Source organism: Acipenser ruthenus, chromosome 39, assembly GCF_902713425.1.
Source record: "Acipenser ruthenus chromosome 39, fAciRut3.2 maternal haplotype, whole genome shotgun sequence".
NCBI classification, from domain to species: Eukaryota; Metazoa; Chordata; class Actinopteri; order Acipenseriformes; family Acipenseridae; genus Acipenser; species Acipenser ruthenus.
This window is the reverse complement of record NC_081227.1, coordinates 208,890-228,906: the sequence shown is the minus strand read 5'-3', so window position 1 is coordinate 228,906 and position 20,017 is coordinate 208,890. Positions and strand designations below refer to the sequence as shown.

Sequence of the window (20,017 nt, the reverse complement as noted above, 5' to 3'; positions counted from 1 at the left end):
ATTATGAGTCCTTGTACATTGTATATCAGTGTCACACACAGTATTGATTCAGCGCACTGCTGGGGTCTGGTAAGCAGTATTATTATAAAATGTTCATTATATGTAGCAGAACATCTCACAAGCATTATCTACACAGTCTGTATCCCATCCAGTCCTCGGAACGAAACCCAGTCCGTGCACTGTAACGTTTTACCAGTCGTTTTGCAGTTACCCCCCCTTTGCTTTTCAATGCATTTTTTCTCACTGTGGTTTGCTGTGTTTAATTTGCTTTACCATACCTCTCTGGGCTTCAGCATGTTTCCCCTGTGCTTTAGTACAAAAACAGGTAAGTGAGCATAAAGCCAGCAGCCCTACAAACATGTCATATCTACTAAAGCTGACACCTAGGTGAAAACCATCAAGGCCTCACGTAGAGGTGGCTACTTGAATACAGTGACAGAAGTGGCATGCAGAATCGAAACGTAGACCTTATTGACGCTGATATGGCGGGTGTTTCTAATTCTGTGACCAGCCCTGTAGTTTGCTATCTTGCTCATCCCTGAACGGTAGGTATCTCTGCAGTAATATAAGCAGTCTGAGGTGATAACAAAATAGCTTTCGCATTTAGACATTCAAACACTGCCGCGCGTCCGTCTGCGCGTTGTTTTCCAGTCCGGGTATGCCCTTACTAAATCTGTCCGGCAGTAGTCGTGGTTTCATAGTTTCCTATCGGGCTTTTCCGCCTGTGAAGTCAGAGGCGTGCCAGTAGTAGAGATGGCGTCGAGGGGGGTTCGGCACAGAAAGGGCAGCAAGCAGGATGTAAACACGGTGCACCCCAATATTAACAGCGAGCCCACATCCACGGAGGAGACTCGGAATGAGTGAGTGTCACAATACACGGTGTCAGTGCAGCTGTACGAGGCTTCACTCCCAGCGAGGAGCGGGGCGTTGCAGCAGAACCGAATAACATGAAATGACACGTTTTTAAAATTAAGATTTACATTTAAAAGACTTTAAAATAAATAATAAACCAACTACAAAACAAAATAATAATCTGTGAAGCATTGGACTCGTTTTCGTTGTGGTTCTTCATTCAAATGACGTGCAGACTCTATGGATATACCGGTAGTAAACACGTCATCACAAGTTGCCTTTATCTTTTAAAAAAAATAAGCGTGATATGTATTACATTTTTACTATCGTACTCTCGTGTGTGTTGAGCATTGTGGTATGCATTTCTCAATTAAATCGTGATCTGCAGTTAAATGGCGTGGATACACCCAGTATAAACAGAACAGCCTAGTCCGGTAGGGTTATACAGTACACGCAAGCTTCAAACATGACAGCTCCGCGCCCGTGCTGGGTGCAAGGATGGTGTCCACATTCTGCAGAGGGCTGTGCGGAATTAAACCCACATGTTTGAACCTGCTAAATGGAGATGTGTTATATTCGCTGTGGCTGACCTCGCCCCCTCAGCGACAGTGGAGTGCAGATTCTAATCATATTTCATTGCTTAACCCCGTGTCTGTTTCCCACCTCCCTTCCCTCCTCCCCTCAGTTGGTACCCAGTGCGTTACTCTGCTCCTTTTATCTGGCCTCTCTCCTATTGCAGAGCTCTCTCTTCCAGTAAAGCAGGGCAGGTGTGGGCCCCTGAGGGCTCCACAGCCTTCAAGTGTCTGATCTCTGCCCGCTTCTGTGCAGCCCTGCTCAGCAACATCTCCGACTGCGATGAGACCTTCAACTTCTGGGAGCCTGTGAGTCCCGCACGTGTTGGTTTGTGTGTTATGAAAACCTGTTTGGAATACCGGCGCGGTTTGAAAAGCCATTGTGGATTATACAGTTATCCAGAGTCATGTAGACTGACAGTTCAGCCGCTGTGCTGTCTCTGCAGTTTGATTGCTGTGTAGATTCAGGGACTCACAGTTCAGCCGCTGTGCTGTCTCTGCAGTTTGATTGCTGTGTAGATTCAGGGACTCACAGTTCAGCCGCTGTGCTGTCTCTGCAGTTTGATTGCTGTGTAGATTCAGGGACTCACAGTTCAGCCGCTGTGCTGTCTCTGCAGTTTGATTGCTGTGTAGATTCAGGGACTCACAGTTCAGCCGCTGTGCTGTCTCTGCAGTTTGATTGCTGTGTTCACATTCCTAATGCCACCCATCTGTCCCTGTCCTGCAGACCCATTTCCTCCTGTATGGAGCGGGCTTTCAGACCTGGGAGTACTCCCCAGCCTCTGCTATCCGCTCCTATGCCTACCTGTGGCTGCACGCTGCTCCAGCCTGGTTCCATGCCAGGGTCCTGCAGACCAGCAAGGTACTGATTCTTATAGAGCAGGTGCTGTGTGTGTGTAACATGGATGCAGGGCTATGTGGAGGCAGCCCGTCTTTGTGTGTGAGTCACGCATTCATTTCTAGATATGTAGAGAAGCTGTTATCCCGTTGTGATGACACTGAAAGCACGCTGGCACAGCAGTGTTGTAATCCGGGGTGCTGCTTCCCCGTGCATGTGAAGCTGTAATTGGGGTCACTCTCATGTTGCTCGTGGCTGTGATTGTGGATGGGTTGTGAATGTCACTCACATGCTGGAGTGTTTTGCTTTCTTTGCAGGTCCTGGTGTTTTATTTCTTACGATGTCTTCTGGCCTTCCTGTGCTGTGTCTGCGAGCTCTATTTCTACAAGTAAGTGTGTAAAAGTCTCCTTCCATTGGATCCGGTGTAATCCAGCCGTGCAGTAATGTAAGAGGTTTGCTTTCTCTTGCTCAGTGCGGTGTGTAAGAGGTTTGCTTTCTCTTGCTCAGTGCGGTGTGTAAGAGGTTTGCTTTCTCTTGCTCAGAGCGGTGTGTAAGAGGTTTGCTTTCTGTTTCTCAGAGCGGTGTGTAAGAGGTTTGCTTTCTCTTTCTCAGAGCGGTGTGTAAGAGGTTTGCTTTCTCTTTCTCAGAGCGGTGTGTAAGAGGTTTGCTTTCTCTTGCTCAGAGCGGTGTGTAAGAGGTTTGCTTTCTCTTTCTCAGAGCGGTGTGTAAGAGGTTTGCTTTCTGTTTCTCAGAGCGGTGTGTAAGAGGTTTGCTTTCTCTTTCTCAGAGCGGTGTGTAAGAGGTTTGCTTTCTCTCTCTCAGAGCGGTGTGTAAGAGGTTTGCTTTCTCTTGCTCAGAGCGGTGTGTAAGAGGTTTGCTTTCTCTCTCTCAGAGCGGTGTGTAAGAGGTTTGCTTTCTCTTGCTCAGAGCGGTGTGTAAGAGGTTTGCTTTCTCTTTCTCAGAGCGGTGTGTAAGAGGTTTGCTTTCTCTCTCAGAGCGGTGTGTAAGAGGTTTGCTTTCTCTCTCTCAGAGCGGTGTGTAAGAGGTTTGCTTTCTGTTTCTCAGAGCGGTGTGTAAGAGGTTTGCTTTCTGTTTCTCAGAGCGGTGTGTAAGAGGTTTGCTTTCTCTTGCTCAGAGCGGTGTGTAAGAGGTTTGCTTTCTCTTGCTCAGAGCGGTGTGTAAGAGGTTTGCTTTCTCTTTCTCAGAGCGGTGTGTAAGAGGTTTGCTTTCTCTTTCTCAGAGCGGTGTGTAAGAGGTTTGCTTTCTGTTTCTCAGAGCGGTGTGTAAGAGGTTTGCTTTCTCTTTCTCAGAGCGGTGTGTAAGAGGTTTGCTTTCTCTTTCTCAGAGCGGTGTGTAAGAGGTTTGCTTTCTCTTTCTCAGAGCGGTGTGTAAGAGGTTTGCTTTCTCTTTCTCAGAGCGGTGTGTAAGAGGTTTGCTTTCTCTTTCTCAGAGCGGTGTGTAAGAGGTTTGCTTTCTCTCTCTCAGAGCGGTGTGTAAGAGGTTTGCTTTCTGTTTCTCAGAGCGGTGTGTAAGAGGTTTGCTTTCTCTTGCTCAGAGCGGTGTGTAAGAGGTTTGCTTTCTGTTTCTCAGAGCGGTGTGTAAGAGGTTTGCTTTCTCTTTCTCAGAGCGGTGTGTAAGAGGTTTGCTTTCTCTTTCTCAGAGCGGTGTGTAAGAGGTTTGCTTTCTCTTGCTCAGAGCGGTGTGTAAGAGGTTTGCTTTCTCTTTCTCAGAGCGGTGTGTAAGAGGTTTGCTTTCTGTTTCTCAGAGCGGTGTGTAAGAGGTTTGCTTTCTCTTTCTCAGAGCGGTGTGTAAGAGGTTTGCTTTCTCTCTCTCAGAGCGGTGTGTAAGAGGTTTGCTTTCTCTTGCTCAGAGCGGTGTGTAAGAGGTTTGCTTTCTCTCTCTCAGAGCGGTGTGTAAGAGGTTTGCTTTCTCTTGCTCAGAGCGGTGTGTAAGAGGTTTGCTTTCTCTTTCTCAGAGCGGTGTGTAAGAGGTTTGCTTTCTCTCTCAGAGCAGTGTGTAAGAGGTTTGCTTTCTCTCTCTCAGAGCGGTGTGTAAGAGGTTTGCTTTCTGTTTCTCAGAGCGGTGTGTAAGAGGTTTGCTTTCTGTTTCTCAGAGCGGTGTGTAAGAGGTTTGCTTTCTCTTGCTCAGAGCGGTGTGTAAGAGGTTTGCTTTCTCTTGCTCAGAGCGGTGTGTAAGAGGTTTGCTTTCTCTTTCTCAGAGCGGTGTGTAAGAGGTTTGCTTTCTCTTTCTCAGAGCGGTGTGTAAGAGGTTTGCTTTCTCTTGCTCAGAGCGGTGTGTAAGAGGTTTGCTTTCTCTTTCTCAGAGCGGTGTGTAAGAGGTTTGCTTTCTCTCTCAGAGCGGTGTGTAAGAGGTTTGCTTTCTCTCTCTCAGAGCGGTGTGTAAGAGGTTTGCTTTCTGTTTCTCAGAGCGGTGTGTAAGAGGTTTGCTTTCTGTTTCTCAGAGCGGTGTGTAAGAGGTTTGCTTTCTCTTGCTCAGAGCGGTGTGTAAGAGGTTTGCTTTCTCTTGCTCAGAGCGGTGTGTAAGAGGTTTGCTTTCTCTTTCTCAGAGCGGTGTGTAAGAGGTTTGCTTTCTCTTTCTCAGAGCGGTGTGTAAGAGGTTTGCTTTCTGTTTCTCAGAGCGGTGTGTAAGAGGTTTGCTTTCTCTTTCTCAGAGCGGTGTGTAAGAGGTTTGCTTTCTCTTTCTCAGAGCGGTGTGTAAGAGGTTTGCTTTCTCTTTCTCAGAGCGGTGTGTAAGAGGTTTGCTTTCTCTTTCTCAGAGCGGTGTGTAAGAGGTTTGCTTTCTCTTTCTCAGAGCGGTGTGTAAGAGGTTTGCTTTCTCTCTCTCAGAGCGGTGTGTAAGAGGTTTGCTTTCTGTTTCTCAGAGCGGTGTGTAAGAGGTTTGCTTTCTCTTGCTCAGAGCGGTGTGTAAGAGGTTTGCTTTCTGTTTCTCAGAGCGGTGTGTAAGAGGTTTGCTTTCTCTTTCTCAGAGCGGTGTGTAAGAGGTTTGTTTTCTCTTTCTCAGAGCGGTGTGTAAGAGGTTTGCTTTCTCTTTCTCAGAGCGGTGTGTAAGAGGTTTGCTTTCTCTCTCTCAGAGCGGTGTGTAAGAGGTTTGCTTTCTCTCTTTCAGAGCGGTGTGTAAGAGGTTTGCTTTCTCTTTCTCAGAGCGGTGTGTAAGAGGTTTGCTTTCTCTCTTTCAGAGCGGTGTGTAAGAGGTTTGCTTTCTCTTGCTCAGAGCGGTGTGTAAGAGGTTTGCTTTCTCTTTCTCAGAGCGGTGTGTAAGAGGTTTGCTTTCTCTTGCTCAGAGCGGTGTGTAAGAGGTTTGCTTTCTGTTTCTCAGAGCGGTGTGTAAGAGGTTTGCTTTCTCTTTCTCAGAGCGGTGTGTAAGAGGTTTGCTTTCTCTCTTTCAGAGCGGTGTGTAAGAGGTTTGCTTTCTCTTGCTCAGAGCGGTGTGTAAGAGGTTTGCTTTCTCTTTCTCAGAGCGGTGTGTAAGAGGTTTGCTTTCTCTTTCTCAGAGCGGTGTGTAAGAGGTTTGCTTTCTCTTTCTCAGAGCGGTGTGTAAGAGGTTTGCTTTCTCTTTCTCAGAGCGGTGTGTAAGAGGTTTGCTTTCTCTTTCTCAGAGCGGTGTGTAAGAGGTTTGCTTTCTCTTTCTCAGAGCGGTGTGTAAGAGGTTTGCTTTCTCTTTCTCAGAGCGGTGTGTAAGAGGTTCGGGCTGCACGTGGGTCGGGTAATGCTGGCGTTCCTGGTCCTCAGCACTGGCATGTACTGCTCTGCAGCAGGTGGGTCGGAATCACAGCTTCCATGCGCACAGGAGACGTCAACTTGCATGTGTCGTGTTTCACATTCCTCACATATATCTGGAAAACAGCGTATGGAATTGTGATGATCAGAGAGAGAGAGAGAGAGATAGAGAGGGGGGAGAGAGGGAGACAGCGAGAGAGGGGGAGAGACAGAGAGAGAGAGAGAGGAGAGACAGAGATACGAGAGGAGAGAGAGAGAGGGAGGGAGGGAGAGAGAGACAGAGAGAGGGGGAGGAGAAAGAGAGAGAGACACAGAGAGAGAAAGAGAGAGATAGAGAGACACAGAGAGAGAGAGGGAGGGCAGGGGAGAGAGAGACACAGGAGAGACAGAGAGAGAGAGAGAGAGAGAGAGAGACGTGTGTACTGAGCTGTAAGCCCTTTGAGTTCACTATACTGGGTGTCGCTGACTGCTTCTCTTCTCTGCACAGCATTCCTGCCCAGCACATTCTGCATGTACACCACGCTCGTAGCCATGACGGGCTGGTTCAATGACAACACCCCTGTCTCTGTACTGGCTGTGGCAGCAGGAGCCATCGTGGGCTGGCCCTTCAGTGCAGCTCTGGGGTAGGTGGTAACAGTACAGCAGCCGTGAGAGCGACCCGGTGCTGCCTGGAACGTCTCACATGAGCTGAGGACTGGGCTTTTACACACTGAAGACATAGGCATGGCGATCTAGAGAACGGATCACAGAAATGACATGTTACTCACACACTGTCTGTATGGGAGAGTAAACTACTCCGGAACCCAGAAACCTTCTCGGGAGCGCCGGGCACACAGACCGTGCTTCTTGTCTTGTCACTTTGTATATTGATATCGCATCCTGGCGACCTTTCAAAGTGTAAAGCACCCTGTGCTCTCCACAGAGCTCTCACACATGTCTAAGTGCAGCTGCCATACAAATCAATGCACGCTTCTCATAATGTGTGCCTCTTTCATACAGGAACACGTGAGATCTATGACGTGATTATCTTGGTGACCTCTGTGCACTTTAACCTATCCCACTGCAGCACTGCTGCCCCCGGTGGATGTCAGAAACACTAGAACACACGTGCTCCGTGTGCTTCCACTCTCTCATGTATTTCTCATCCGCACTCAGGGCAGGCAGGCAGGCTGGCTTCAGTCTCCTCCCCTGCCTGTAACGCTGCTGCTTACTTCCCCAGGTTGCCCATTGCGTTTGACTTGCTGCTGCTCAAGAGGAGATGGAAGAGTTTCCTCACCTGGGCTCTGATAGCCCTGCTGCTGTTCCTGGTGAGCACAGAACACAGCTCTGAGAACAGCAGGGCTGCAGGACACACGCTGGATCTGCTGTGCATGTGGTGAAGCAGCGACTCACACGAGTCATGCAGTGGGCCTCCATGCATGTGAAGGATCTTTGTTTTGTGTGTATGAAAGTGAAGCTCCATGAAGGAATGGTAATGCATGTCATGTAAAGTACTCGAGGAGTCTACCCCAGTGCACAAACCCCATGGCTTTAATCTCCACAGGGTCCTGTTGTAGCCGTAGACAGTTACTACTATGGGAAGCTGGTGATCGCTCCTCTCAACATCGTGCTGTACAATGTCTTCAGTCCGCACGGGCCAGATCTCTACGGTAAGTTGAAATGTTGCGGGCAATGCCTTTCTGCACATGAACTCAGGAGGGCTGATGGACTGATGGACGCAGCTTCACTGGAAATGGAGTTTCCATGCTGTACTGCCACATGTCTCCACAAGAGGGCGCACTGCAGCCTCGAATGGAGGGAAAGGGTGGAAATAGACTTCGTGTCACATGCCCAAGGAAAACTGCTTCAGAGAATCACTAGCTGAGCTGCGTATTGTAATCAAAAATTGCATTCTGTTTGCTCTCCTCAGTAATGCAGCACTAATACAAAGAGAGACCCACGAAGACCATACGCAGTAAAATAACAATACAACAACAACATAATTCCAAACAATAACTACATCCAGAAATAATACATATATATGCATATTTAAATATACACGCACACACACACACACACACACTCACACACACGCACACGCACGCACACACACACACACACACACACACACACACAGTCGCACACACACACACACACACACACACACACGCACACACTCACACACACACACACACGGTGAGACACACACACACACACACACGCACACACACACGCACACACACACACACACACACACACACACACACACACACACACACACACACTCATACACACGGTGAGTTTGCATCTGCACATCAGTGTGAACCCCATAATAAGCAGTGCTGTGTAAAGGCTTGTTTCTTTAACTCAGTTTGCGTCACAGAGACTCACGAGGGATCAGGTGACGCACTCTGTGCTTGTTCGTTGCTTCCACACTGTGCTGTGTTTAAACAGACTCCTGTGTGTGTCCCGTGTCCAGTGTGACACCGACAGGAGAGCTGTCCTGCAGCACAGGGTGGTGAGGCAGGGGACCCGCTGGCACAGAAAGCTGGACCGGAGCTTTGATTTGAGTGTGACACATTGGAACCAAAATCATGAAAGGAGTTGAGAAAGAAAGCAGGAGCCGAAGATCCAGCTGGAAATGAAGCCGACACACTTAGAACAGAGAGGAGGAGAGTGGGGAGGGGAGGGGAAGGGTTACCAAGGCTACCCAGGGTTACCATGGCTACCCAGGGTTACCAAGGGTTACCAAGCCACATTGTTGATGTCAATCATTGGGCTGCTCTAAGACCTTGACACAGTTTTGGGATCAAGCTGTGAATCGGGACGAGTTTAGATGGGATCACTTGTTCTTGTGAAGCACGTGACATCCTCGGCTCATGTTTCACACCGCTGTCTTCCGTCTCAGTCTGTTTGAAGCGCTGAGTGTGCTACAGAGGCACAGCGCTTCCTGTAGCTTAGTGAAAGGAGGGGCAGCCCAGCTGTTTGTGGGTGATGAACCCCTCTTTTTATTCAGGTGGAGGAGGGACTGATCTACCTGCTCTTGCGTTAGTAATCCGCTCAGGTGCTGCCCGACGCATCCTCTTCACAGCACTGCCACTTTCATTCTGTTTGGAAAGAGAATCGGTTTCTTTGAAAGTACAGAAGCTGCCACAATAGCAGAGACCTCCGAGGAGCTGAAACAGGAGCTCTGTGTTCTATCACAGCCTGGAGAGAAGTTCCACTGAAGCAGTCAGTTCTGAGAGGAGTCAGGTACCAGGAACCGGACCAGCCCTCCTCTCATTCGGAAATGATTTTTCTGTGCCTTTACAGACTGGGTTTTAATAAGGGACGGGTGTGTGGAATATCACTCATCTATATGAATGTTACAAAAAGAAATCCCTTCAGCTCAACCATTCATAGGTGTCTAATGTGCATTAAAAAAAATGGTTTCATTTTCAAAGGCATGTGGGGCCTTCAGGCAGCGTTGCAATGTCATTGAAGTCGAATGACATTGTAAGCACCTCTGTAAGGATTATCATATGGGTTTGAACAGCGCCCCCTGTGGTCTTTGATTGTAATTGGGGACTCTGCGTGGGTTAGATGAGCCTCAGCCTGTGTCAATAGCAGCTGCATTTCCAGCCCTGTATCCCGCCTGCGTTCTGTTCGCCTCCCCCCTGCCTTCTCGAGCCTCTCTAATTATAGCAGAGTGAAGTTGCGTCTCAGAGGTCAGACAGCTCTCTTCACCCTGCTGATGCGTGACGTCAGGAGAGGACTCTCTCATTTTCATCACTGCTCTGCCTCCCCTGATAGCGTGCTTCAGCGTGGGCGCTTTCAAAGCCCTCCTCAGTTAAATGAACACGTCTGCTGAGTGCTGTTGAGTGGAGAGAATCGCTGCAGCTTGTCTTGTGTGTTTGAGTGTTTGTGAAGCCTGTCAGAGGTCTGGAAGGACACTGTGCTGGGGTCACGCACGCCACACCTTGTATTAGAATATAGAAAGACACTGTTGTGAGGCTTGGGTTCACTGTGTGTGTCTCACAAAACGTGCATTTCATTACAAACGGCACATTTGAGACAAATGTAACTAAAGGGAGGGCTTCCTCTCCACACTGTGTGTCCTCTGGTCCTGGTTTCTGTGCTGCTCTTAAAGCATTGCTTGGGGTTCACTATGTGAGCTGCTTTTAAGATTCTAGAGACTTGGATCAAGCCCCCCTCTAATTGTGACTTGCTCTTGTTCAAGCCTTGCTCACTCTCCCCTGGTTTGCCCTCCCTTGGTTTCCAGGCACAGAGCCCTGGCATTTCTACCTGGTGAACGGCTTCCTCAATTTCAACGTGGTGTTCGTGCTGGCTCTGCTGTCCCTTCCTGTGACTGCTGTGATGGGGGCTCTGCTGCAGCGCTTCAGCGGTGAGTAGCCGTGTGTGCGTGAACAGTCTGTCACGGGTTAAAGGTGTGTCTCTGTGTGTCTGTCGTGGTTTCAGATGCATTTGAAAAGTAACTCTGTGTATTTGTGCAAGCTGCTTTCAAAGCCAAGCCCTTCTCTGTGTTTCAGTTCAGAACCTGGGCCGGCCCTACTGGCTCACGCTGTCCCCCATGTACATCTGGATGCTGATCTTCTTCACCCGCCCCCACAAGGAGGAGCGCTTCCTGTTTCCAGTCTACCCGCTCATCTGCCTGTGTGGAGCCGTGGCGCTGTCCTCCCTGCAGGTAGGGTCCAGGTATTCACAGCATGCTTCCAAGCACCACAGAGATAGCAGGACGTCATGTACAGCCTCCTCTCTCCTCTGTCCTCTCTCCTCTCTCTTCTCCCTCCTCTCTCTTCTCCCCTCTCTCTCCTCTCCCCTCTCTCCTCTCCCTCTTGCTGTGAGGTGAAGCTCTCAAGGTGTTTTTCAGTGTTTTCTGTACCTGCTGCTGACTCAAATTCACCAACAAATGAGCGAACCAATTAAACTGGAATTTCCTCGAGCCCTCAGCCAGCCTGGGAGATGTGGGCTCATGAAGAAGTCTGTATGGATTGTGATCTGTATAGCACTGAATGAGGGTGGAAACACGAATATTAGCTGCTTGAGTTTATTACCCCAGTCTGTCCTGGTTTACCTGCGAATCCATCAACTGGGTAATATTTTCTAATATTGATCTCGCAGTCACCCAACGGCAAGAGATATATTCTCTGCTGTTGAATCTAATATAAAATGCCTCTGCAGACTGAATCAAATATTCTGTGAAAGTCTAGTGTAAATAACACAGCGGTAAGGCAATAAAACACAGGATGGGTGTCCAATTATCGACCCCGGATTTTTCAAGGTCCTCCGATCCCCGAGCCAATCATCTCTCTCCACACAGGAGCTTGACTTGATGCTAAACATGCATTTGATTTTGTTTCACAGCATCAGTAATCAGTAACACTGGAGAGCGTCTCCTGCTGTGCAAGGGGCGTTGGATAAATATTCTCCTGTTTCTAACCCTGCCGCTGGTCTTGCCTGCAGAAATGCTACCACTTCCTGTTCCAGCGGTATCGCCTGCAGCACTACACCGTCTCGTCTCACTGGCTGGCTCTGGGGACAGTGCTTCTGTTCAGTGTGCTGTCACTGTCCCGCTCTGTCGCACTCTTCAGAGGTCAGTCTGGGGAGGACAAAGTCAGTGTTCGTCACTCAAGGGGGGGGGGGGGGGTGATAGAATGTCTTTAAAAGGTGGAAATTAAAACATGAAATATTTTACACTTACTGTTGTTTTATAGTGTTGCTGTTTCTTGTACTGTCTTAAACATTCTGGTTCGTTGTGAGCGATCTGTTTTTGAATTGAGTAGAAATGTTAGAGAAGTTCTCCACTGCTCCCACAGGATATCACGCGCCCCTCGACCTCTACCCAGAATTCCACCGCATCGCTAAGGACCCCACTCTCCACACGGTTCCTGAAGGCAGGCCTGTGCACGTCTGTGTGGGGAAGGAGTGGCATCGCTTTCCTAGCAGCTTCCTGCTGCCTGACAAGTAAGACCAGTGCGACACTGAAACAGCTCCCTCACGAGGATGAATACAGTAATCACAGCTTTGAGTAGAGCAGAGAGGGAGCCCCCCAGTGCGACACTGAAACAGCTCCCTCACGAGGATGAATACAGTGATCACAGCTTTGAGTAGAGCAGAGAGGGAGCCCCCCAGTGCGACACTGAAACAGCTCCCTCACGAGGATGAATACAGTAATCACAGCTTTGAGTAGAGCAGAGAGGGAGCCCCCCCCCAGTGCAACACTGAAACAGCTCCCTCACGAGGATGAATACAGTAATCACAGCTTTGAGTAAAGCAGAGAGGGAGCCCCCCAGTGCGACATTGAAACAGCTCCCTCACGAGGATGAATACAGTGATCACAGCTAGTAGAGATCTAGTAGAGAGTAGAGCAGAGAGGAAGGAGCGACGCATGGGTAAAGTAATCGGGCACTAAGCCTCTAACACTCTAACCCAGCTCTCTGTTCCAGCTGGCAGCTGCAGTTCATCCAGTCGGAGTTCCGGGGCCAGCTTCCCAAACCCTTCTCTAAAGGAGGGTCCCCCACGCAGATCATCCCCACCCACATGAACGACCAGAACCGGGAGGAGCCCTCTCGATACGTGAGTCTGTCAGCTTCACTCCCCGCATCCCGGGTAAGGCACTAGGGGAAGAACGTTGCAGGAGGGACAGTTTAGTGGTTACACTCTGGTGTACCAGGTCCATTGAAACCACTTGGATGATAACTTTTTAAAAAGTCCCCTGAAACAGAACTCGCTACCCACAGTGGAATCCAGTCGTTAAGATAACGAGGATCGCTCGTCCGTGTGCTGATCTGCTCTTTAAGAACAGATATACAGGGTTATTCCTGATGCGCACAGCATTGTCCGAGCGTGGTGTAAACTGTAAGGCAGGTGAAGGAAGCACGCCCTTGATAGAGACGCTCTGCGACACACGGCTCGACCAGCAGAGGCTCGACCAGACAGCAGCGGAATTGAAAACAGTACAGAACAGCAGTGCTGCGAATCCCCCGGCGTGTTTGTGGAGTTAGTGTGTTAGCTGCGATTAGTGTCAAACACTGTGACCCTGCAAAGCAGGCGACTGCACAGCACTGACAGGCAGCACTGCACCCTGAAGCAGCGGCCAGCGGGATTCATGCCCTTCAGGAGTCAGTACAGCGGTGCCTGTTGATTAGCGAGCGGCTGCAGGCGGATCTGTGTGTCTGAGCTGGTAGATTAGAGAGCCTCTGCAGTGTCCAATCCCAGCCCCTGTTCTCAGCTCAGTGACTCACTCGCTTCATTCTTTCCGAAGCTCATTTTTAGAATTGCGCAGGAGCTGAATTAGCATTGATGTCATATGACATCATTGTGAGGTCACTGGCTGCGCAGAGGGGCTTCTAGGCTGTGACAGATCTGCCTGTTAACCCTTGGAGTGCTGTAGGAAAGGGTGTGGTATACTAGTGACTAATAGAAAGGATTAGGTGTGCTAAGAGCTGCGTGTGTATTAAGCATGTGTATGTAGATGCACATTGACACAGGCTTGTGTTAGTGTCCACACACCATCCTGGCTAGGGGTGCAACGCTACACTGATGCCCCCCGTCCCAATCCGATATGCATCACGATGCATGGGACAGGTCTGTGAAAAAGTCCAATGAAGGAATTAACACTGAAACCATGCCGGGCTGTGACTTTGTTATCAGGGCTCTCTCTCTCTGTGAATGCTCCTGGGCTGTATTAGTTTGAGTGACAAGGTATCGTCATGGAAACCCAGCCAGGGAGGATTGGCGGAGTCTCTCTTAAAGCTACAGAGTAATCTTTCGGCACAAAGCCTGCGTTCTGAAACTGTTAACATTTGAGAGGCGTGAAACGGCCCTGGGAAACGGAATGCGTGATCCAGGATCCTGAGCTATTCTCCGAAGTTACGCCAAAATGAGCAAATTCACAAGAGTTACTGGCAGTGGTACTGCATTCTCGCATGAAGGGAATCGGGTAGATTTCTAGAACATTTCCTGAAGATTTCTCTACAACTTGAACCGAGTGTAGTGCCAGAGATACATTCAAAAGCAGTGGTTTCTGTACTATGTGTTTCTCTCGAAGCTGCACGTGTATGGAATGATTTTGTTAGCTCCGATGACTTTAGTGGGATTCTCTTTATCCAGCGTGTCCCTCTTGTCAATGACAGTAAAGGCAGCTCATCAATAGGAAACAGACAGCTGAGTTTTGAAAAAGATTCTCAGCATAATAGGAGAGGGGGCCGCTTGGCTGGTATTCTTTGAAACGTGGTTTGAGTTCCCTCTCCCCTGGCTTCAGAGAATGCTGCTGTGCTGCAGGAACGCTCGGGGGGGGGGGGGTAATTGAATGCAGGGGAACGATGCAGATAACATTCATTAGGAGCGCTGTCTGTGTGGAGCTCAGCAGGGATGAACATCAGTGCTGGCTGGCTGGGCTCTGACGCACGGAGTGGCTGGGGGAGAGGGGGGCTGGGGAGAGGGGGGCTGGGGGGAGGATCCGGGGGAGGGGCTGGGGGGAGGAGGGGGGCTGCTGCATTTCCTTGCTGTGATTGCAGCTTGCAAAATCATTTCACTTCCATTAGCTAAAGATGTGAAATGTGCAGTTTTGAAAGAAACACGTGTCTTCTTATTTGTTTTCAGGTGTGAGATCTGGTACTACACTGGGTTAAAGAGAGGAATGGTGCCGGCTAACTGTGCTGCTGTCTCTCGACACAAAAACCAGAAACGGTCCTGTAGGACTGAAATGACCCTACAGGACCGTTCACAAGTAAATTCAGGACAGTGGTCCCCATAATGCCTTCACCTGATCTCCCACTCTGTGTCCTCTGGCCTGGTTTCTGTTCTGCTCTTAAACAACTGGTTCAGCTTGCCTTTGTCAGTCACTGTTAAGGTTTGAAAGACTTCAGTCCTCAGTCACTGAATGTGGAGTCTCTGCTCACTGCGCTAACCTGCTGCCCTCTCCTGGTTTCTGCAGATGGATCTCAAGCACTGCCACTATTTAGTGGACCTGGACACTGCGTCAGAGACGCCACGGGAACCACGCTACACAGCCAACAGCGAGGAGTGGAGCGTCATCGCGTCCAAACCTTTCCTGGACATCACCAGGTGAGCGGTGAGAGGACTCTCCCCTTAGAGCCCTCAGTTACACATGTGAGTCTGCGCTCAGCGCTGACACGCACCCTCGGCTGTGACTCTGTTGTGATGTACGCGGGAGTTTCATGTAGAGTTGTGTTTGCCATGCGTGACGCGGCTGTGTGAAACGCTGGCTGGCTCTTCACGTGGCTCTTTCTTTGCTCAAGGGGCTGTGAAATCTAATAAATAAGTCATAATTAAAAAAAAAGCGACTTGTTAGATCCTCACAGGATAAAGGAAATGAAATCCTGTCTGGAATGAGAAGTGAACTCCTCACAGTGAGGAGAGACGGAGAAGAGAAGCATTCTGCAGTGCAGAGGCGTTCACCCGGTAGAGCAGGAAAGCACCTGATCCCTTCAAACAACCTGAGGCACAACACGGCCAGTGCCTTTTAAACAGGCAGGCTGTCCTTTTACAAGCACTGTAAAGATTTTCAAGGGGAAAATCAAGCGATAAGCCTGTAGCGAGCGCAGCAGTCTCCTCACACAGATGGCACGCACGGTGCTGTTCAGAGCGCCGCACAGCAGAGAGCTCTTTTCACTCCACTACACTGAAGCTGTCATCGAAAGGACATGCAGCTCCAGCTCTTGTCAGTGTGCAGCTGGGCTGGCTGCTGAGAGAGATAGCTGCAAACAATGGGGCCGTGCTGCCACTTTGTAAAAGTATCGCCTGCCATCACCCTCAGGGGGCTCAGAAAGAGCCAAGGCGTGCGTCACTCTCCCTCCTCATATCAATAAGAGGAGATAATCCCTCCGCACACTCTGCTGCAGTTCTGTGCTGTGCTTCAGCGAGTGATCGGGTCCATCTTTAAATGCATTCAGAACCGCGGCACAGGCAGCAACACTATAAGAAAAGGAGTCCGTTTCAACTAGAACTCTTTCCTAGTGTCCTCCATTGAAGAAACGTTTCTGTTAGTATTACTGCTTGAACTGCATGGTTTTAATAAAGCAATGCAACAGCACCACAAACGAACATGGATCAATCTCATGAGGACGGCTGTCTTGTTTATCGTTGACTGACTTGGTTTTCTGTTCCTGATATTTTTAATTCTTTTTTTTTAACCCTTAATGACTGATCATTTTTAATATGAGAGTTAGGCATCTGAAATGTCACTTGAAGGTGCCTTTGTTGTGATGCTTTTAATTCTCTTTCTTACTTCTGTAGAGCAGAGCAGTCGTTTCTGCCGCTGTCTCGTCTCTATCGAATTCCCCTAAACTGTGTGTGCAACCGAGCAGAATACATCTTCAAAAAGCAGTGCTCAGCCCATCCCCTCCCCCACTCCACCCTGCAGCACAGCCTGATGGGACACCCTGCTCCCAGGCTGACGTCAGCGAGCGACGGTTTGGTTCCCCTCTGCTCCCTGCGCTCCGCTCTGATAAACCGTGCCGTTAATTGAATTAGAGAAACTAATTACTGCTCTCCGGCAGCTGCTTTGTCAGTGTCCACTTCATGACTCGTCAATGCACTAGTGTAATGATGTGCAGTATTACCAGCCCCGGGGAGACAGGGCTCAGTGCACACAGGCTGACCTGCCATGGTGTGCAGAGCCCAGATCTGTATAGTAGCTATAGGTCTGCATTTATAGCTTGTTCATTTTTAACCTCACTGGTGCCCTGGTGTTCCTGAGCTGCCTGCGTTCTCAGCATTGATCTTTCTTGGAAAGAGAATCATGCCTGGAAGCTGTTGGGGTTGCCATGCTGCTCAGCGGCCACACGAGGGCGCCCTTTGCTCTTGTTGTTCTGCACAGAGCTTGCATGGTAATGTATTTATAAACACTGTTCCTAAGAGAGACCTGGTGACATGAATAGCGTGAGTGTGTGTGTGTGTGTGTGTGTGTGTGTGTGTGTGTGTGTGGTTTATATCGGCTCCTGCAGCCTGTAAACAGACCTCTGCTTGCAGGGTTTGCCGTCCCAGAACCCTCTGTCGTATTTGTTGTTTGGTGTGTTATCAGGAAAGGCAGACCTGATTAAAAGTGAACCAGCACCTGCGTCTCTGACGCTCGTAAAGACAGAAGACCTGCCAGATCCCAGAGGAGCCGCCCCGCCTCCATTGTGAAGACCCTGGGCTCTGCTAATTCCACTGGAGGCTCGGCTAGCTCTCTGTCTGGTGTCTTCATGTCTGTGTGACTGTGTTGTAATAGATGGCGTGTCACTCGGACGACATCGTCCTCTCTGTGAGACCTGGTGTTATGAGGGTCCGATAAGGACAGGCAGCCTGAGAGAGACAGCTGGCTACCCAGGATCACTCCGCTCGAGGCACAGCGTTGTTTTCTGTTTATCTTGACAGGTTTTGTTTGCTGAGCATGAGGGTTCTGTTGTCACATGGCAGGCTAATGAGATACAGGCTCTGGGCAGTTCAAACAAGGCTTCAGTGCCCTCGCTGTATCGTATGGATTCTTTGCATTAATCACACCTTCCTTTCACTGCAGGTCATCACAGCTGCTGCGAGCCTTTTTCGTTCCCTTTCTGTCGGAGCAGCACACGACTTACATAAAATACGTCATCCTGAAACCCAAGAGACCAAAGCAAGGCAGGAAAAGAACACATCCGTGACCTCGCAGCTCGGACCGGACCGGACCGAGCAGCCTGCTCCCAACAGGACCTCCGAACAGCCCTCATTCACAGCCTTACTGTGGGGAATACACCCAGACACACAGTTTGTATGTCTTAGTCAATCACAAGTGACCAGTTCAGCGGCATGTGTCCTGTTTGATGGTCCTTGAAAAAGCCTATTACACTGTACTGGCCGAGCTGTACTTTTGTTTGTGTGTCGTGTTAATATTTTGCAGATCATGTCACGTGCTCCTGTGTGATTCTTTTTTCTCATACTGTCGATCTTCCCCTCTCAGTGTTGGAAATATTCACCGGATGTGTTTTGTAAATGTCTTCTGTTCACAAGATGCACTTTCTTGTGCTGAAGCTCTCATTTACATGAAAGCTGCTGTTAGGTGCTTGAGTTATAGTGAAGGAGACTCTTCTTCACACAGAGCGTGCTGAGGGGATGGGATGGGTTATCTAGTCATGTTGATGAAGGAGACTCTTCTTCACACAGAGAGTGCTGAGGGGATGGGATGGGTTACCTAGTCATGTTGTTGAAGGAGACTCTTCTTCACACAGAGAGTGCTGAGAGGATGGGATGGGTTACCTAGTCATGTTGTTGAAGGAGACTCTTCTTCACACAGAGAGTGGTGAGGGGATGGGATGGGTTACCTAGTCATGTTGCTGAAGGAGACTCTTCTTCACACAGAGAGTGCTGAGGGGATGGGATGGGTGACCTAGTCATGTTGATGAAGGAGACTCTTCTTCACACAGAGAGTGGTGAGGGGATGGGATGGGTTACCTAGTCATGTTGCTGAAGGAGACTCTTCTTCACACAGAGAGTGCTGAGGGGATGGGATGGGTGACCTAGTCATGTTGTTGAAGGAGACTCTTCTTCACACAGAGAGTGGTGAGGGGATGGGATGGGTTACCTAGTCATGTTGCTGAAGGAGACTCTTCTTCACACAGAGAGTGCTGAGGGGATGGGATGGGTTCCTAGTCATGTTGCTGAAGGAGACTCTTCTTCACACAGAGTGTGCTGAGGGGATGGGATGGGTTATCTAGTCATGTTGTTGAAGGAGACTCTTCTTCACACAGAGAGTGCTGAGGGGATGGGATGGGTTCCTAGTCATGTTGCTGATGCAGAATCACTGGGATCCTTGAAGACCCGACTTGACAAAGCTCTGAGATCAATCAGCTGCTCTGAAGTGGACGAGCTCAGTTGGTCTGAGTGGCCTCCTCTCGTTCGGAAGTGTTCTGAAGTTCTTGAGCACAGCTTCTAAAATGAAAGCTTTGTAAGGAGGCCGCACCATTTTGTTTTTTGTTTATTCGTAAAAGAGAAATGTCAACAGGAAGTGTTTTCATTTACAAGCAAGTCTTTGTACTTCAAAGGGTGCCACATACAAAACCGCTTCTCATCCCTTCCATTGGTACTGATGCCAGTCTACTGGCACACAAAATACATTATACAAATTAGCATGGCAAACATCGACAAATCAATGAAAACAGAATCGTTTGCTATGAAGTTAAAAGGAGACAGATGCATAGAATTGGGAAAGCTTGGTAATAACCATTGATAGGAGTTTTTTCCGAATACAAACGAGCCTTTGATTTTTACAGAAGCTGTGTGCCGTTGACGTCATCACATCCCCTCTTTCACAAGCTGCCGGCGCGCAACCCTTTTTCAAATTCAAATTTCAAGTTTGTTATTCTACTTCCATGCCAGCGAGAGCCAGGTTACCCATTAACATGCAGCGTTCATTTCAATGAGACGGAGCTGCTGTGATTTACAAGAACAAAAGAAAATGTATCAGCGAGAGGAGGCCACTCAGCCCGTCTGTGCTCGTGCGCGTCCTAGCAGCTGATGGATCTCAGAACTTTATCAAGCCGGGTCTGAAAGGATCCATCCCCTTCCCTCTGTCCAGAGTCCAGCTCCACTCCATTCCCCAGTGTCCTCTGGTCCTGGCTTCTGCGCTGTGTTTAAAGTATTGGTCTGGCTGCTCTTTGTGGGCCTGTTTCATATTACACTGTCAATACTACTGAAGCACTCCCTGCCATATGTTACACACACTTTGTGACCGTCTGGAATGTATAGAAGCTGTATCTCCCAGATGCGTTTGGCAAGGTCTACCCCCCATTGAGGAATAATCACGTATCCCTCCAGATCAAATTACTTGCGGGCTTGTTTGGTCCAGTAGTGGCCCCACACCCTGCTGACAGTGTTCTGGCAGGTGGTTTTCATTTTCAAGGCCATGAAAGAAGGACATGTTTGCATGTTTCATAACGTGACGTGCGGGGTGCAGTCCAGCAGCTGGGAGTGTTTAGAATCTTGTAAAAAGAGGACTTTTCATAAGGGTTGCGTTAATAAAGGTAGTTAAGGAAGAAAGCTCGGATAATGTCAAGCGT

General features: G+C 49.1%; 1 protein-coding gene across 3 annotated transcripts; it reads left to right on the top strand.

Moving 5' to 3' along the window:
- The first annotated feature begins 700 nt into the window (after positions 1–700).
- LOC131707304 (alpha-1,2-mannosyltransferase ALG9-like) lies at positions 701–17,868 on the top strand. Of its 3 annotated transcripts, none has more exons than XM_059009700.1 (15): positions 706–860; positions 1,592–1,733; positions 2,152–2,286; positions 2,580–2,650; positions 5,949–6,037; positions 6,487–6,622; positions 7,219–7,306; positions 7,543–7,648; positions 10,240–10,362; positions 10,508–10,662; positions 11,442–11,571; positions 11,795–11,942; positions 12,425–12,554; positions 14,917–15,047; positions 17,503–17,868. In XM_059009700.1, the coding sequence occupies exons 1-15, from the start codon at positions 754–756 to the stop codon at positions 17,624–17,626; spliced, it is 1,815 nt and encodes a 604-aa protein (XP_058865683.1). In that variant the 5' UTR covers positions 706–753; the 3' UTR covers positions 17,627–17,868. The 3 variants fall into 3 exon arrangements, with proteins under 3 accessions (XP_058865684.1, XP_058865683.1, XP_058865682.1); XM_059009699.1 differs by having other exon boundaries at positions 709–860; positions 1,538–1,733; XM_059009701.1 differs by lacking the exons at positions 11,442–11,571; positions 11,795–11,942; positions 12,425–12,554 and having other exon boundaries at positions 701–860; positions 1,538–1,733.
- Positions 17,869–20,017: the final 2,149 nt, after the last annotated feature.

Excerpts from the sequence above, each read along its gene's own strand:
- LOC131707304 (XM_059009699.1), top strand. The coding sequence starts at position 754 with ATGGCGTCGAGGGGGGTTCGGCACAGAAAGGGCAGCAAGCAGGATGTA. Across the intron at positions 861-1,537 it reads ACGGAGGAGACTCGGAATGA|TTGGTACCCAGTGCGTTACT; the intron begins GTGAGTGTCACA and ends TCCTCCCCTCAG. Across the intron at positions 2,651-5,948 it reads TGCGAGCTCTATTTCTACAA|AGCGGTGTGTAAGAGGTTCG; the intron begins GTAAGTGTGTAA and ends TCTCTTTCTCAG.